Below are 19921 nucleotides of genomic sequence, written 5' to 3'. Positions count from 1 at the left end.
AATGTTGTCCTGTGAATGAAGTTCATGAATCTGAGCAAATCAATTTCTCCAAGGTTCCACACGTAATATAGAAATGTAGGTGATACGAGGATTGATTGCAAATGCAGGGAAGTGTTTTGTGCTTATCTGACACTAGATACTTTGGGAAGGAAGAATAAAAGCACAAAACTGGATGAGGATCTCTTTTGAAATAAGAGCATCAAGAACTTAAAATGAAGTTATTACGAAGTAATGAAGTTTGAGGTAAAATCAAGAAGTGATTTTTATCTCTAAGAATAGTGTGTATTCAAAATTCTCCTTCCTAGAGGTACTACAATGAAGAGAGTATCTGTTTGGTTGTAGAACGAACAGATTTAAAACTGGGATCGAAACAAAATTTCTTCTAAGCAAATATAGAAAAGATTTTGTTTCCTTTGGAAATTAAGAATAAGAAGATTTACAATTCATATAATCACAGAATTTATATGGCTTAAAGGTTAGAATAAAGCTTGGCCACATCTTGATCTTTGGGGAAGATTAATGTGTAAGTAAAAACACATCAATGGCGACAACTAAAATCTTCTGTTTTCTAAGATATTACATTAAAATACCTATAGCTTTTTGGGAGGGGTATATAAAATTCTAGTACACTCTAGTACACTGCTTTCTGCACTGGTGCTATCTAAAGATATGGAAAGAACAACAGAAATGATCCACCAAAGTAATAGATTTTTTCAAACAAAAAATGCAGGATGGTCTTTAATGATCTAATATTTCATATATTTTGTTCCACTAAGTGGTTTTAAAAATATGAAAAAAAACTCAGGTAGGCTAGATATTAAAAGCACTGCTACTAAATGTTTTTATTTAACAAATATTCAGTATTGTCTTATTATATGCAAGAAAACATGGAGCTGAGAAAGAAAGGCAAGAAAGGTAATACACGTCTGTCCGAAGGAGGTATCTAACCTGACAGTTGTGCTTGATTTCCCCCTATTTCTCACCTACAAAAAAAAATTATTTCACAAGATAGCAAAGTTGTTTTTAAGAAACTATGGAAATTTTTTAAAAATTTAGGGTACTTGTTTTCTATTATTTTAAAATAAAACCAAGACATTAAATTAGAATTGGTGTAACGAATATGCTATGCTAAATGACAAAGCAAATATAAAATGCATATATTTCTTACAAGAACTCTTAAATACATGCCATGGAAGAATGAGGTTGCTTAAAACATATAATAAAAAATATAGATTAAGATAATATACTATAACTACCTTACTTCTGAATAGCATAAGTATTTTAATAATATATGATAACGAATCTGAGGAAAACCTAATTCTATAACCATTCGATTTCCTACAGTCTCATTTGAACTACACAGACTATGGCAGTAGATTTAGTTTTTTTAAAGTGTTGTTGCCTGTCGTCTCATTTTTCTGATAAAATGATAAAAATTGAGTTAATTTAAAAATATGGACCAAAGAATTCAAGTATTTATTTAAGAAATCTATGAAGATACTGATTTTTAAATTATTTAAAGACATTTGCCTCTTTAATTCCAGATCTGGCTCTTAGAAAATAGCAACAAAAACATTATATACTACAAATGTAAGGCACTGTCAGTTTGGGGTTAGCAGGCTTAAAATATAACACTAAAGTTTTATTCTATTCATCTATTCCTGTTAGGAATATTTATGACTATAATTTTCTTCAGAGATATAGACTTTCCTGAGGATATGGTTCTCATATTAAACTCTGAAACTCACCATACATATTTGGAGACTGGGTCAAAGTGGTTACAACAGTTTTATCTCAGTGGCACTGTATCAAACCCCCTACACTAGCAGTGAGTTAATAAAAGCCTTAGAGAATTAAATTTGAAATGAATTAAATGAACAAAGTACCTTTCTGTAATAATATAACTGTTTCAGAAATAATACATTCTTACTAATGTCATATAAAAAATACAAGAAAACACATTTAACAAATAGAGCACACTAAAATCCAAAAACTAGTGGTCAAAAATGGCAAGTTAATAGGTTTATTTAATTATTCTTTCTTTCATTCAATCAGTAGTTATTGGGCTTCTACTATGCATAAAAGTACTAGGTTAGGTGCGTTAGATACAGTGACGAGTAACTCAGACTGGTCCCTTACTATAGACACTATTGCTCTCTTCTTCTAAACTATTTTTCAAAAGCCATCAAAACCTCTGAGTTTTCCAAGGTTTATGTTGGTTGGCAGAAATTTAACCCAAAACATAGTTTAGTTTTCCTATATAGAACAGATACAGTTCACTTTTTATTTTTCCTAGTACTGATGTGAAAAAAAAAAAAAAGGAATTTCTTCAAACTTAATCATCGTATTACCTTTAATCAGAGAGAAAAATCTTTATACACATTTACACAGTGTTAAATTATTCGAAGTACAGCTATTTCCTTAATGGGAACAACTTGGAAATTATGGAAGTTACCTTGAATCCATAACTACACATACCAAAGTACTTCACAGATGAAAAAAAAATTTGAAATATGGTCAATGACTAATCAATATTTGCAAAGCAAAGTTTTTGAGAAGACTGAAGACCAATGCAGCTGAAACATCATCTTTCATCTATTTATAGTCTTAGAAAAGTAATGATTAGAAGAGCTACAAAATACTGATATTCTCAGTCACTAAAATAAGTTCTATTTTATTTAGAGTGGTTAATTTAAATAAATGGACTTGGGAATTATTTTCTCAGAGAATAAAATTTTAAATGTATATTAATATCAGAGAAATAAAAAATTTGTTATGTTCAAGTAATTCTTGTAGTGACTTTGAAGTATAGTGTTAATCACTAAAACATATTTTTAAATTATTTGAGAATACCAATACATATATAACTTAATTATAAAATAGAAATTACAAAATTGAGAGTACTACAGAGGAGGAAACCGATTCACAGCATACAGCAATCTTGTACAGAATACCCATATTGCACCATGCCAAATTTGTCAGTCACTCATGCAAACAAAGAGGATAACTACTGAAATGCTTAAATCTTGCACTTACCAACCTCCACAACACTAGAACAGTTGGGATCTGTGAAGCCATCTGGACACTCACAGGAAAAGGAATTGTCAGACAATCCTGACAAACAAACACCTCCATTTTCACATGGATTGGGATCACAAACATCACCTGAGAAATAAGAAACAGATAATGAATTTTCATTTGTCTCAGGCACTGAAATACACTATTTCATACTCCGTCTTCCTTTGGTAAAGTCATCATACTGTTTAGATTTACATTTGAATCCATGTGCTTTTAAGAGAGATGGTATATAACGTCAAATTAAATTTTCTAATTCAAACATTGCATACTGAGTAGCATACTCAAAGTTATTAACTCAGGTTAGTCTTCCTTCATTACATGCAAATGAAATATTGTCTGATTTGTTAAAGATTAACCAAAATATCTCCAGTAGACTGATTTATTAATTCCGCCAATAAAAAAAAACTTTCTAAATCCACAAACTTAACTCTGTAACTTTGCAATTTCTCTCACTAAAGGAGTGGGTTTATTTCTGGATCCTTAGAATCTGCGCTTGTTCATGTGACTTGCCTGGCCAATAAGACGTTAGCAGACTTGAAGCCAGCCGAGGTGTGAAAAAACACTTGAATATTTCTACTTCTTGGAACCCTGTCAGGGCCATGCGAATAAATTCAGGCTAGCTTGCTTAAGAGAGGTGAGAGAAACATGGAAGAGTAAGAAAGAAACTGCCACAGAGAAGTAAACTGTGCCATAACAAAAACCTATACTATGTGGCCTCAGCTTTGGCACTGGGTGGTAGTTGGTACTGGTGGAACCTGGAAAGGCACTGAAAGAAAGACTACAGGAGGCTAGGAAAATGTGAGTCTACCCTATGTTATGTAGAGAAAAGCAAGTGGTAAGGTTGTCAGCTGGGAAAACTTCGGTGACAGAAAATATACCTAATGACCTTTTAAATATGAGTAATGAGATTTCCAGGCAGAATGTTAAAGTTTAACTGGCTCTTAATAGCCACAATGATTAGGTGCTATAAGAAAGAGATGTGATAAATAAAGAACTGATGAGTCTGAATGTAAAGGAATACAGAGAGACCAGGATTTGATATAAACAACCAACCAACCAACCACAATGAAGACTGTAACTCAATGCCAGCCTCTCAAACCAGTGAAAGATCAAATCCAGAGCTTTGTTGGAAAGACATGGCCTCAACATAAACATCAAATTGAGGATATGGCTAGCAGGCCCTGATGAAAATATTTCAAATAATTCAGACACAGCCTGAAAGGCCCTCTAGGCTAAATAAAAGGGCCTCTAGAAGCCTTAAAGGTATTATTTTTAAACAGCTTGACACAGCCAAAGTAGCACTGATTAAGTCTTCAGTGAAAAGCAGGCTTCAGACAAAGTCATGGGTGTGGTTTTATTGCACAGAGAATATATAAATCAGATTCAGAAAAGCCCATAGAGTTTTTAAGGGAGCTTTATAGCGGAAAGTGCCACTGCCCAGATTAAAAAAGAAGGAGGTTTTTCATATTTACAAAAGCTATCTGTGCCCCAACTTCCTACTACTTTGTATTTCTTTGGAACTTTATTCCGCTTTCCCATGACTTTCTGGCTTTTCCTAGACTAATGACTTTAAGACTAGAAAAATAAAAATGGAGGTTAAGATTTTGTCACATTTATAAAGCAAGTCATTAGCTATATTAATAGGATAGGTAAAAATACTGCATTAGCAGTGGAATGGCTATTAGAAAAGGCAGTCATGAAATAAGCGAATAAATGAAAGAATGAATATGTTTTGGCAATATCATAGAATTTAGTATGGCTAGACCATGGATTCTTTGGTTAGGAACGGCTGAGAAAGTATAAACATGTGATTAGTAAAGATTAAAAGGAATACATACAAATGGCTAACAGACACATGAAAAAATGTTCAACATCATTAGCCATCAGGGAAGTTCAAATCAAAACCACATTGAGATACCACCTTACACCAGTTAGAATGGCAAAAATTAACAAGACAGGAAACAACGAATGTTGGCGAGGATGGGGAGAAAGGGGAACCTTCTTACACTGTTGGTGGGAATGCAAGTAGGTACAGCCACTATGGAAAACAGTATGGAGGTTCCTCAAGACATTAAAAATAGAACTACTCTATGATCTAGCAATTGCACTATTGGGTATATACCCCAAAGACACAGATGTAGTGAAAAGAAGGGGCACATACACCCCGATGTTCATAGCAGCAATGTTCACAATAGCCAAACTGTGGAAGGACCCAAGATGCCCTTCAACAGACAAATGGATAAAGATGTGGGTTATATATACAATGGAATATTACTCAGCCATCAGAAAGGATGAATACCTATCATTTGCATCAACATGGATGGAACTGGAGGAGATTATGCTAGGTGAAATAAATCTAACAGAAGACAATTATCATGTGGTTTCACTAATATGTGGAATAGTGAGGACCATAGGGGAAGGGAGGGAAAACTAAATGGGAAGAAATCAGAGAGGGAGACAAACCATGAGAGACTCTGGACTCCGGGAAACAAACTGAGGTTTATAGAAGGGCGGGGGTGGGGGAATGAGGTAACCAGGTGATGGGTATTGAGGAGGACACTCCTTAAGGGTTGTGATAAGCACTGGGTGTTATATGCAAATAATGAATTATTGAACACTACATCAAAAACTAATGATATACTATACTTGCTGGCAAACAACATAAAAAAAAGAAAAAACCTCTTAAATGGAAAAAAAGTAGCAACATAATGTATAAGATGAAGAGCCAATGAATGTTTGAACATGTATTTTAAAGTTTTGACATGGTCATATCTATATTTTAAGATGAATATCCTTGTAGCATTTTACAGACTGCATTTGAATGGGGAGGCTGACGACTGCTAGAAATATTCAATAGATTTTCTAGCTCTTTATATATCTAGGTAGCTAGCCACTCAGCCATTCCTTCATTCATCCACCCATTTGTCCATCTATCATCCCATTCCTTGAGTACCTGTTTTATAGCAGGCACCGAAGTCAGTGTTGGGCATACAGAACTAAAGATAGTCTTTACCATCAAGAAGTGCAGAGTCTACTATGCGAGATAAAAAGGCATGAACAAGTACCACGCATAGTAAGATCTGTAATTAGTATACATGATCCAAAATGTAGGATCAACAAAGACTTCTAAAAGGATTCAGTGCTGTCAGATGATACAGTAGCGGAGGGAGTACCTGCTCAACATTCTAGGCAAAGGGAATAGCATATACAAAGGAGAAAGATCATGGCTCATTCCAGGAACTTCAAGGAGGCCACAATAATTACAGCATAGATGTGTATGAGAAATAGAAAGCAGCTCAGAAAGTAGTATGGTCATATAAATAAAGGCCCTGTATATGCTGTGCCAAAAATTTTGAAGTTTATCTTTAAGCACTGGAAAATCATAAAATGGCTTTATGCACGGGAAAGTATATGATCACATTTGTGTTTTGGAATGATAATTCACGCAGCATTGTATTGGATCAAATGGAAGAGCCAAGGCTGAGGGCAAAAGGACTAAGCATTAATCTCTTGAAGTAGTCCCAGCAAAAACTGATTTTCTTAACCCTTTTCAGAGACAGCTATGAACGGAGAATGCAAAGGTGGGACCATTCAATCCCCATTCAACTCATAAATACTAAGTAATAAAACAGGAAATGAAAGTCCCCCCAAATCACTACTATTCCTCTCCCCAGATAATCTAGAAGTAAAGGCATTACCATGGAGATTTTCTAGAAAGAGGCAATCATCAGTTTGAAAGGGATATCATCCCTCGCTGCCTTAAGTTTGAGCAAAGTACATGGTTTTGTATGGTCAGATTAACATTGTCATCTACTAAACCAGTACATTGCATGAAGATTAATATGAACACCACAATTTTTTTTAAATGAGACATCAGTCATAACTCTGTGTTTTGTCAATACTACAAAAAGAGGGGTTCTTTATTCCCTAGACCAGGATCAGTTGTTGCGGCAATGTCAACAGATGAAGGAACGTTGTAGATATTTATATTCATTTATTTACATTGACAGAAGTAATGTCTACAGGAGAAAGGCATGAGTGATATCCCAGAGGTTCTCAAGCATACGGACTACATTGATATATTTATCCAAAATCAAGTACCTTTCACTTTTATCCCTTTCACTCCTATAACCAAGTTACTGCATAGTTTATTAACGGATGTGAGTTTACAGTCCTGAAAAACCGGGGACAACACAAGGCTGGAATGCCTGGTCCTTTTAATTATCCCATCATGATAGGAAGTTTTGGTGTCCTGAGAAAACTATCTTGGTACGTGTGCTACCCTTTCCAGGTGATAATACTTAGTCTAATCAGTTTTCTACCAGGTGTGGTATGCCAGTCAAACGATGCTTCTATGGTCAAAATAAGACAGGATGATCGTTCACCTCTCACTACCATCTTGTAGATACCAGCTGCTGTTTAGCTGACCTGTTTATTCTCTCTTGCCCCTGAATGTTTTTGTTCTTTTTTGCTTACGTCTACTTATTTCTGATACATTGTATGCTTGTGAAAATTCATCATATATGTTATCCCCCTTTTTGATATTTACTCAGTGTCTTTTTGAAAGGTAGGAAAGAGGTCATAGTTTTGACCAAAAAAAAAAAAATGTTTACGAGGTAGAATCAAGATAACACTATGACCAAATTGATGTGGGGATGAGGGAGGGCAAGAAATCTGGATTGATGTCTAGAGCTCCTACCTGTATGACTGAGTGGTTATCTTTCATAAGGAAATTTAATGGATTTAATTTTAAAGGAACTATTGTGTCTGAAGAGTCTGTGGGACATCCAAAATGAAAATGTCCCATAAAGCTACTAACACGCAGATATGGAAATGGACAGATTTTGCTACAACATGGACTGTTAAGTATGGATATGAAAACTATATTTCAGTGAGTCTTTGAAGAAGGGCAGAGGAGGGGAGAGGGGAGTCGAGAGAAGAGAAGAGAAGAGAAGAGAAGAGAAGAGAAGAGAAGAGAAGAGAAGAGGTGCTTGGGGATACCAACAAATAAGTGAGGAAAAATAAGGAAGAGTCTTTAAAGAGAAAAAAAAAAGGAAATTAATGCTAGGCCCTTTCCACTTCAGTACAAATATTCAGTTCATTCACTTAGTGACTTAGTATGTCAAGGTCTGCCCGAGATTAATAAAGGTCCCACATGTATCAGTGTCAGATGGACAATGTCAGCAGAAAAGAAAATTTCGGCCTTGGATAAAGTAGAGGGTAGATGACAGAAGCCCATCGAACATAATTAGGGTTATTATAGACTGTGCTTTAAATCTGCTTCTCCACATCTAATTATGAAATGCACTCCTGTGTCAGATGGTTTCTCCATGAAGTAAAGGCTAAGACAAAGTTGAGTGCAACAAATTTATGAAGAAGTAATGTCTGTGAAAGATAAATGAGGAGAAAGCAGTAATGGTCAGGAAAAGCCTTCATCCTGTGATGCAGATCTGACATCTATGAAAAGAAATGGGCGCGGGGGGGGGGGTGCGAAGAAGGGGAATTGAGCAAATAAAAAAGCCTCAGTTTGTAATGCAAACTTGACAAAGTCTTAGCCAACCCACCAGGAACGAAAGATGACTCTTTAGTGGAATCCTCCAAGAGCAGAAATAATCAGGCACGGGTACCTTGCCATGTTCAGTCACTGGCTGCAGGCACAGTGAGGCTCTAAAACTCCAGGGGGATTCTGGAAGTGCTACAGAAGGCCTCTGGAGGCTAACTCCATCCCTTGCAGCTGGACTGCTTAGTTTCTTGCCACAGTCCCCTCACTCTCACCGCTGTCCTGATTAGGATCAGTTACATTGTTATCTTGCTCTAAACCATCATATCTGAGCCTGCTGTTCTCTCTACTTACCCATTATCTCAATGGGTTGTACAGATGAAGCCTGAGGCTTTAAGTAGAAACAAATCCTCTAGCTAGAATTTCAAGTCTAATTAAAATGCGCCATAGGGATTTCTGATTCCCTGTCATTTCAATTAACCTAAGAAAGCATCAGTTCAGGTAAGAATCCTGATTAAAATGCAATAGATTCCTGGACCTCAAATTAGTGCTTTTTGTCTGTTTGTTTCCCAATGGATGTGGTGGTAGAGTACTTTAAAACTAAGATGGCAGCCAGTATAAGAAGACAGGCTCAATATAGGAAAATAGGACAATACACGATTTCATGGTTCTTCATTCTACTGTCAGCAGGCTCCTAAAATATACCTCTGCATGTTGTAATCTGTGTGCAGCATTATACCTTGATGCTTCCTGGCTGGCTGGCCTCACCTGCTTTAGATTAGGACAGATGTGTTTAATTTGAATCTAACTATGTTTTATGATTCCATCTGCAGTTTATGGCAGACTCAGGCAAATTAAGCTGATACCGATTTGCCTTTTGGCAATAGAATGAAGCAATTATTTTTCCCAGGGGCAAGAAATCATTGCAGACTAAATTTAACTTCCTGTTTGCCTGGTCTTTCTCCCACTCTGCAGGGTTCTCCTTGGAGGCGACCATCCTGTCTGAGTTCAGTGGCCATCTCATTCTTCTCACTGGCCCACCACCTGTTGCTAGTCACCTGTTCAAGGTGATTTAGGGATTGTCTTATTTCATCTCATTATTAATTTGCAATCCACGTTCGTTTAGCCTAGATAACAAAGTATATAGGCATTTATAGTACATCACGTAGCACTGCAGAAGACAAAGTAAAAACCTTCTAAAAACCTAAAATCCCTTTATGATTGTAGATTTTTGTTTGTTTGCTTGTTTGGTTTTGTTTTTTTCTGTGAGGTCAGTATACAACTATGCAACTTCTAATGCCAAGTAAAGGAGAAAATCTTATGTTGGTCCTACTCTGGGCATCAGGTGAAAAGAACAGCTAATTTTCTCATCAATGTTTAAACTCTCAGATATTTATGCATTCTATTTTCTTTATATGTTAGTGTCCTTCTCCAGTTCACAGATCAGAGAATCACTGATTCATTCATCATGTACTGATACACCAGGAAGCACAGTAAAGGCTGGGAATACAGCCTAGATGAAGACACGTAAGGTTCCCGCATGCTTAGAGTTTCTATTATAGTTGAGGGGATGCATAATAAAAAACCAACAAATAAGTAAGCAAGATATTATTGGTCACTGTAATAAAAGCCATAGTGAGGGGAGTACAAGAAGAGAACAGGGTGGTGAGAAAGACAGTAAAAATAACTGGTTACTTAAATAAACAGTCAAAAATGCTTCTCAGAGGTGTCACTAGAGTCGAAAACTAAAAGATGAATAGAGCCAGTTATGTTAAAACCTAACGAAGAGTCTTTTAGGCAGGAAGATAACAAATGTACGGCCCTACTGATAGGCAAGAGTAATGAATTCAAGAAATGGAAAGGAGGCCAATGCATTTAGGACACAGTAACAAAATGTCACTAAATGTTTTTTGTCAGCAACACAATTTTAGTAGCAACCAATTTATAATTTAAAGCCCCACATTTGACTGTCTGTCCTCAGGATAATTAAGGGCATTTCTGCCAAGCCTATTCTTAATATTTATCAAACATTTACTGAAAATATGTTATTGCATTTACATGCTAATGTTCTGATGTATTTGTATATTGATATTTTTTACATATGACTATATCTACATAGTACTGCTAATGTATTCATGTATTTACACGGTAATGTAAATATACCAATAATTTATTTGGATGAATGCACGCCTCTCCATTTTCTGTGTTCCATTAACAATGTTAGAAGTCACCCTGCCCTCTCTCCACTTCTGCAAAAAAAAAAAAAAAATTTGTATACATGTATAAAATTAAAAACAAAAGTAACATATCACTCAAACATGTTACTTCACTAACACAACACGTTATTTAATTTCTTCAGTATTTCCCCACACTAAATGTGAAGAATATTGCCATACGTATTTATATGTGGAAAAGTAAAACACGGTGACCACTTAAAGTCATGTTTTACAACTATGACATTCAGGTCTGTGTATTACAACCTCATCTTCAGTGTATTGCTCTCCCATTGAACTTGGTAGCTATACTCCTATCATTTCATTTACAAACTCAAAGAAAATAAAAGCTTTGTCTTCAACTGCATGAATTAGAATTTTAATCAATCTGTAAACAGAATACTCGGCAAAATGAGCCAATTGTAATGTACAAGTGAGCAATAACTCTAGTTAAAATGAAATAAATTTCATGAGAATTTGCATACTCGACCTGGTAAAACTCACAGAAAATGTTAGCACCCTTACGACTTACTGCCGGTGAAATTGTGCGCAACAAAATAAACGTCACTTTTTGAATCAACAATAGGCCTCTCAATTTACTTTGGGGTTTTCTTGAGAGACCATTTGTGTTGAATATTGAAATTCATTTGCTGTATGTTCTAATGAGTTTGATGCACAGAGTTTTATTTTAAATTCTTCTTTCATAAACTAAAGCTTATGAGTGTAGCTAGTTTAAATTTCAAAAAAAAAATTAGTCGAAAAGGTTTGATCCGATTGTTAGCTTCATATGTGCTTTCAAAATAAATTCCAATCGATGTTTCAGACCATTACTTCAATTAAGAGGAAGAGAAAAGGAAACAAGATAAAAATGCCAATAAGAATAAGTTTATCTGCATTGATAGGATCTGCCATTTTACTGGAAAATCATTGGATATACTTGCAATAAAAGACCATCTAATTCTACACCCTGGTGGCCACAGGGCCCCAAAATGACCATATTCAGCTATGGAAGACACAAATTTAACTAAATGAAGGAACTTCTTTGACTCAGAGCCACACTAAGGCTAACTTAAAGCACATTATCTCTCAGCTGATAGCCAGAGGTTTATCACACTATTTCTAAAGACATTTTTCTTTTTAGATAATGTTTTAAATGCTAAAGGAATACTGAAGAGAATTAGAAGACAATTAGCAAAAATTGTTGAGTATCAACAATGTGAATTTTGCAGCCTTTAACATAGTTTCAATCAAGGGTAACTGCATGAAAAGACAAAACTATTTCAAGCTCTACATTTTGAAAGAAAATCTGGGCATATTTTGTATTTTAAAACACTCTGGAGAGTCCCTTAAAATAACAAAATCTGGAGTTTTAGAATTGAAAGGGACATCAGAAATGATCTAACCCAGAGGTTCTCAAACTTTGCTATATATTACAATCACTGGAGAGCTTTTCAAATTCTGATGCCCAGTCCAATTAAATCAGAATGACTGAGGGTGGGACCCAGCCCTCCACATTTTTGAGAACTCATCCAAAGATTTTAATTTATTAAAGAAGATGAAAAAGAAATAACAAAAAATGAGGAAGGAAAGAAAGAACAGAAAGAAAAAGTAAAGATGGAAGGAAGAAAGTTTGTACTTTTCTGTCTTCAGTTGAGAGGAAAGCAAATGAAGAAAAACATTTAACTAGCTTTCTTTGTTGGTCTATATGAAAAAAATCATTTGCAGGAAGCTAGAATTGGCAATTGAAAAAGCAAGGTACACAGTATGTTAGGGAAATTAGAATAGATACTTCTTAATACTAACATGTATTGAAATCCTATCAAATAATTAGCTGAAACTTTATAAATTACCAGAAAATTGAACCATACAGAATTCTCAAGTACTGTTGACTATATTGTTGCTACCTATGAAGAATATCCATCTAGTCATTCAGTTAATATTTACTGAAGCCCATCTATGCTCCATTAAAAATGATAATTGCTGCACATTCTATGGGGCCTCTGATAACTGTTCTCTAGAGTTTAAGAAAAGACACAAATAGGTTGACAGGTAGTTACCACTGCATGTTAGGTCTATGAAAAAGAAAACTGTGGGTGTCAAGGGAGCACAAAAAGGGAGCATCAAACTCAGATCTGTGATTTAGGAAGACTTCCCAGAAGCAAGTGATCTCCAATTCAAGGCCAGAGAACAGGTGGAAACCAGCTAGGCAATAGCATGGGACAAGAGACTGGAAGCAGAGGGAAAAGTATTCGTGAATGCAGGTAGCAGAGCCAGAGCATGTGTTTAAGAAACAGGAAGAAACTCACTTTGGCTACAAAGAGGGGTGAACAGAAATGGCAAGAGGCAAGGCTGAAGAATATAAAGTGGCCAGGATATACAGTGTCTTTAAGACACTCAAAAGGAGTCTGGGTGTTCCTGAGCAGAAAGGACAGCCATTTAAGGGTACTAAGCAGGAGGGTTGACATGATTTGGACTTCAGATAACTCACCTTACCTGCAGTGTGGAGAATGGATTACAAGGAGGCAATTTAAGGATGGCAGATCAGTTAGGAAGTGGCAAATGTTATTCTGGTATAAGGGATGGATGGCTTGGATTAGAATACTAACCGCAGAAATGAAGAGAAGTGGATCCAAAAGATATATTGAGAGAAAATTTATGGGTCTAATGATTGAAAGGGAAGAGAGCTAAAAAATGAACTCACCTATCAAAATTCAACAAAAAGTTCCGCCTTTCATTTTGATGGAAAACATGGTCTAAGGAGCAAGTTTGGGGATGTTGGTAAAAGGAGGTGAGAGATTCCATTTTGGAAATGCTTGGACTGAAGTGCCTACAGACATTCACTTGGAGACACTCAGTCAGAATTTGGTTTTATGCATTGGAACCTGGGGACAAAGTTTTGGGCTACAAATAGATAAATTAACACACAGTTGATTTTTTAAAACATGGGGATATAAACAAAATTTCTGAGAAGAGCATTTGGAAACATGATCTAGAAACCTTGCAAACTCTCTACATGGTAAACTCTGAAGTTCAGAATCATTTCAACTTAGCAACTTCTCCCCTGTGCCAAAGATCAGTGCCTGGCTTATAGTCAGTGGTATCCAAATAAAATGTTATCCAAATACAAATTGGGTGGGAGACAGAGGTTGGAAAGGTATTTAAAATGGCAGAAACTTAGGAGGACCTGGGTGGCTCAGTTGGTTAAGCAACCGACTGTTGATTCTGGCTCAGGTCATGATCTCAATGTGGTGAGATAGAGTCCCCAGTTATCTCTGCACTGGGCATGGAACCTGCTTGAGATGCTCTCTTCCTCTGTCCCTCCCCGACATTCCTCTCTCTTCAAAAAATAAATAAATAAATAAAATGGCAGAAAATTAACAGTGTTTTGGTGCTAATGAGAAGCAGCTACTAAAAAGAAGAGGTTAAAGATACAGTAGAGAGGGAATACTCAGAATGGTAGGGAGGGCAGGAAAAAACATCACCAATGGGCCTCAGAAAAAAGATGGACAGAAAACACTGAGGGCTCAGTTGAGTTTGAAAACAATTGATAATGGAGACAAGTACCCAACTAGGTATCTGCTTAGAGGTCAACACCTGGACGTGTGCTAGAAATAGAGGACCAATCCGGGCATGCGGTTTTGTCAGACAGGTGTAGCGATGGTCAACAGAACAAAAGAGTGACACCTGGCTGCTTCTGATTTTTTTGAAAAATGCACACGATAGCTTACTGAATTTTATGCTCTAAGATTATGTATATTTACAATTATGCAAAAATTAGAAACCCAGTCAATTGTTCTTTCAGAGAATAGTTCAGTTCTTCAGTTGACAGCAAAGGACAGACTAAAAGATAGAATTTGGCTGCTGTATATAAATAACGCAGTACATCATGATGGTAACACTTAGCCCATCAATCCTTGTCAAGAATACAAACTCACACTGACTATAAAAACAATCAAGTGATACAAAGAAGATAAAATTTAGTGCCATGTCCAACTGTGGAAGTTTCACATTGCCTTCTTATTTAGATCTTAAATTGTCAATTCTGCCTCTTCTAAATGTAAAGCTGTTCAGCCACAGTATAAAAATAACCTCCAAGGAAAACCAGTCGAAAACAAGTTGGCTAAGTTGATCACTTATGAAACATGGGTACCCAAAGAAAGAACAGGACATTTTGTTAATCATTGGATAATCCGTTTTATCATTTTTTCAGGCAGAAAGGATATGTCATGTTAAAGTTACAGAAAAAAAATTGTAAAGTCTAATTGTGCGTTTTATTTAGAAGCTTGTTTGAAAAAGTCACAATTTAAGACAGCAGTAGAATGACAGTTTCAAACTATAGCATGTAAAAGCTGAAGGAATATTTTTCACTGTTTTAAGTGCAGCCCCAACTACCTATTGCCAGATGTTTAAAGTAGTCTATCATGTCATTACATAACATGTTTATAAACAAAACTAAGCATTATGTCTACCCATTTGGAGGCTAGAGAAAAAAAAAATCACAAAAATTTAAACTCGTCCTCTTCCATTTAAAAATAACCAAGAGACACTTACCTAATTTATGGAATGGAAGTCATATTTTAAAAGTCAGATTTAGATCTTGATTAATTGTTGTATAAAGTGAACAATTTCATATTCACCTTTTATAGCAATATTTTCACATGAAAGCAACACTTTATAAAATAGTTGCTGAATGCTCTAATTCCATATAATGTATAAATTTTCAGAATTTAAATCTTTTTATTCACAGCCAACAGTCTTAGGGAGCAGAAACATAAATGACTTGGATAGGCTACTGTCTGTAGACATGCTTACTAATAAACATGAGAACATACTAGCTCTTTAATTCTTTTAATAAACATGGACTATCTTATTGAGATTTAATGACTATATGGCCATTGTGTTTTCCTAATGCCAGGAAAGACAGCTGAGCAATTAACTCAGTGGAAGTCAGAAATTATGGGTGTTCTTGCTATCTTCTTGGCTTTCAACAGGTAGTGGGTTTTAGCTGTTAGCACTCCAATTTACATCTTTATAGGGAACAGCCTGATTGTAAGGAGGGAAGCAAAGTGCCCTTTCTTTAGGAGTTCCAGCCGTCTTAATGGAACTCCATTCAGAATATTAGTGCTTTTATACTGAAAAGAGCAGGGAAATGCTGAGGAAGCTGGACTATGTTACTCTTCTGGCCTACCGCAAAGAAATGTGACTTGCTAAAAGGAAGCCATTAAGCACAGAAATGGACAACTGAGAGAGCTTCAACACATTAAAAAAACCCACTGCCTCTGTTCTATCAATGGTCTCCATGCTGCATTGGGTCACACACTGTGAGTCCTTACCAGATACTCAATCTCTGCATCCCTCCTGTTCTCCTTTTTGTGATCATTTGATACCCACCAGCTCCTTCCCAGTCCCTGAACCAGCACTGATTGGGAAGGAAGGGTTTTATGCAGCTCTAGCAGAATGTTCAGAACCCAGAGTAAGTGTATCACTGCTGTTAGTGAAGTTCTGACCTTATTTGTCTTTCCCTTTTCTCATTGGTTTAATTACTGTGTATGCAATTTTGTTAATGACTCAAATATGGGAGGTATCAGTGCAGTTTAGAATAATCTTGGATAAAATGCTTCAAGCTACATAAACCATTGGGAAACCCCCTGCCCCAAGGCCCGCCAACATAGCTTCCTTTTGACATACCTGTCCTGGCGACATAACTATCCATAGGACTGAAATCATGCACCCTGTTCCTGAAAAAATTTCTCTGATACAAATTATCTCCTTGCTCAGATTTCCAAATTTCATATACTCTTGAATTGTTCTACTCCATCACTTAGCTGAACTGTTAGAACATTTTATTATTTTATAGTAATATTAGTTAACATTTTTTGTGGCTTAACTATGTGCCAAACATTATACTAGGTGCTTTATGAGTATTAATCTCATTTAATCTTTATAACATTCCTACTAGAAACTTTGCTGATGTTAATAAGATTCATTTTACATATGAAAAAAATTGGAAACTTACTAAAGTTGCAGAATTTACCAAAAGGCATAGAATAACAATGGCAAAGTGAGATTTACACATGGGCAGCATGGCTTCAGAAACAAGAAACTATGCATGTTTGGATGGTTTCCCTTGCCCCTATTCTCTCTTTCACTTTCTCTCTTCACCTCTTCAAGTTCTTCATCTTCTTCAAGTTCTTTCCGTTCTCTGACTAGTGGCCAATTATTTAGTATTGTATGTTGCCCACCTTTTATCCTTTGGATGACGTCAGCCTTTTGGTATAATCCTCCCATCACTTGCACATATGACCCTCCTTTTGCTTAAAGGGGAACAATTCTAGGTTCCAGCTTGCAGTTAACAAAGCTATGTCCCTTAGAATGAACTTTCTCTCCACTGTGAACAATGCTTACTACAGCTTAAAGCAATGGTAGGTCTTTGATATCAGGTCAGATAATGAAATAGACCATGTTGCAAAAATATGCTATGGTGATATATTGATTCCTTGATGATATATTTATTCCCTAATATATAAATTATTAAGTAGATAAATCTCTAGAGCCTGAGTATTATAAAAGAAATTCATCCATTACACCCAATCTTATTTGGAAAATTATGTGGATGACCACAGCATATGAATCATTGTTTGAGTCAAGGACAGTAAATCCTAGAATAAGATCTGATCCGTAGTGGACTCAATATATATATGAGTAAATAATCTCATACGTATATTTAAATGAACTTATAAATATGCTCTCATAAAAAATGCAATGACGACAACCACATGAATAGTAACAAAAAAACCTGTGACAGAAATACAGCTTAAGGTAGCACATCTCAGGAAAAATTGAGCTAGAAAGAGTTTACTGTCTTACGTATTGAATGGCATCTGGCACCTGTAGATCAATCAATCACTAAAACAGAGTTTTAGGAATAAGGAGTGACTTCTGGACTAAGTGGCTAATTGCTGTTTTGGGTTTTTTTTTTTTTTTTTTTAGTTGTGAAGAATACTTTAAGCAACAGAGTGAGGTGTGCATTTTCTCTGTGTAAACACCAAATACCCTTTGAAACCACATTATGCTGACAAAGATAAAATTATAACCAACTCACAGAAGAGTAAAATGACTCATTATTGAAAACTTCAGTGTAACATACAGATTTAAAGTAACGTGGTGAACAATTCAGAAATCGATTATCACTATCATCCTAATTATGTGGTCTGTATTGCACAAAAAGCTACTCTGAACCTAAAGTTGGTTTTTTTTTTTCTTTCTTTTTCTCTTAGGGTTTAAGATAACAATGACAAAGCCTCTGCTTTATTGAGTATATACTATGATCCAAGCACTTTTATTAGAAAAAATCAATTTCTTCTAGTTGAGAAAACTGGATAGCCACATGAAAGAGGGTAAAACTGAACTCCTATGCACAAAAATCAACTCAAAATGAATTAAAGACTTGTGTGTAAAATCTAAAGCCATAAAACTCCCAGCAGAAAACAGAGAGGGTAAAGCTCTTTGTCATCAGCCCTGGCAATGGTTTTTTAGATTTCATACCAAAAGCAAAGGCAACAAAAGCAAAAATAAACAAGTGGGACTACATCAAATTAAAACACTACTGCATGGCAAAGGAAAACATCAACAAAATGAAAAGGCAACCTACTAAATAGGAGAAATATTTGCAGATCATATATGTGGCAGGAGGTTACCATCAAAATGTATAAAGAACTCACATGACTCAATAGCAAACATATAATCTGATTAAAAATAGGTAGAGGATCTGAATAGACATTTTTCCAAAGAAAACATACAAATAGCCAACAGGTACATATAAAGATTTTCAACATTCCTAAATATCAGGGAAACGCAAACAAAACCAAAAATGAGATATCACTCCATACCTGTTGGAAAGGCTATTACCAAAAGACAAGATAAAACGTGCTGGTGACGATGTGGAGAAAAGGAAAACCTTTTATAATGTTGGGGGAATGGTGGTCCAGCCACTGTTGAAAATAGTATGTAGGGGCGCCTGGGTGGCACTGCGGTTAAGCGTCTGCCTTCGGCTCAGGGAGTGATCCCGGCGTTATGGGATCGAGCCCCACATCAGGCTCCTCCACTATGAGCCTGCTTCTTCCTCTCCCACTCCCCCTGCTTGTGTTCCCTCTCTCGCTGGCTGTCTCTATCTCTGTCGAATAAATCAATAAAATCTTTTAAAAAAATAGTATGGAGGTTCTTCAAAAAATCAAAAATAGAACTACCATATGATCCACCAATTCCACTTCTGGGTATATACCCAAAGGAAATGAAAACAGCATCTCAAAGAGATATCTCTACTCCTGTGTTCACTGCAACATTATGTACAGTATCTAAGACATGGTAACAATCCAAATGTCTGTCAATAAGTGGATAAAAATATGTGGTGTATTATATAAAATGGAATCTTATTCAACCATGAGAAAGAATATCCTGCTTTTCATAACAGCATGAATGGACCTTGAAGGCACTATGCTAGGTGAGGTAAGTCAGACAGAGAAAGACAAATACTATGTGTCATCACTTAATATGTGGAATCTTAAAAAGCCAAACGCACAGAAACAGAGACTATGATGGTGGTTACCAGGAGCTGGGCAGTGGGGTAGAGGACATAAGGAGATGATGGTCAGAGTACAAACTTCCAATTAAGAGACAAATGAATTCTGAGGATCTAATGTACAGCATAGTGATCACAGTTAATAATACCATATTAGACATTTCAAAGTTGCTAAGGAACAAAATTTTGAATGTTCTCACCACAAAAAAGAAATGGAAATTACGTGACATGATGCAGGTGTTAGCTAAAGCTATGGTGGTATCATTTTGCAATATGTAAGTGTGTCAAATCAGCATGTCACACATCTTAAATATACTCAATGTTATATGTCAATTATATCTCAATAAACCTGGGAAAAATAAAAACAAAAAGTGTTTGTTCATTGTAAACAATTCAGATAATACAGTAGAGAAAGCAAAAAAGCACCATTCTCTATACTCCCATCCCTAAGCTATAATCATTACTAATTTGAATACATCCCACAAAACTTCTCTGTTTAACTCTACTCATTTTAATCTAATATTTTTCAACAATAAAAGAAATGAAGGCATA

At 35.8% G+C, this 19921-nt stretch overlaps 1 protein-coding gene across 2 annotated transcripts in view; it reads right to left on the bottom strand.

Moving 5' to 3' along the window:
- Positions 1-19921, bottom strand: part of EDIL3 (EGF like and discoidin domains 3) — a 398372-nt gene that overhangs the window by 274895 nt on the left and 103556 nt on the right. For both annotated transcript variants that reach the window (XM_045796322.2, XM_045796323.2), the window contains exon 2: positions 3037-3165. In XM_045796322.2, the coding sequence (XP_045652278.2) occupies positions 3037-3165 (129 nt within the window). The remainder of the gene's footprint in view (positions 1-3036; positions 3166-19921) is intronic.

This window comes from Ursus americanus, chromosome 5 (genome assembly GCF_024610735.1).
Source record: "Ursus americanus isolate L20-20 chromosome 5, mUrsAme1.1.p, whole genome shotgun sequence".
Classification (NCBI taxonomy): domain Eukaryota; kingdom Metazoa; phylum Chordata; class Mammalia; order Carnivora; family Ursidae; genus Ursus; species Ursus americanus.
The sequence above is the reverse complement of the archived record's forward strand: the minus strand, read 5'-3'. Positions and strand labels throughout refer to the sequence as shown.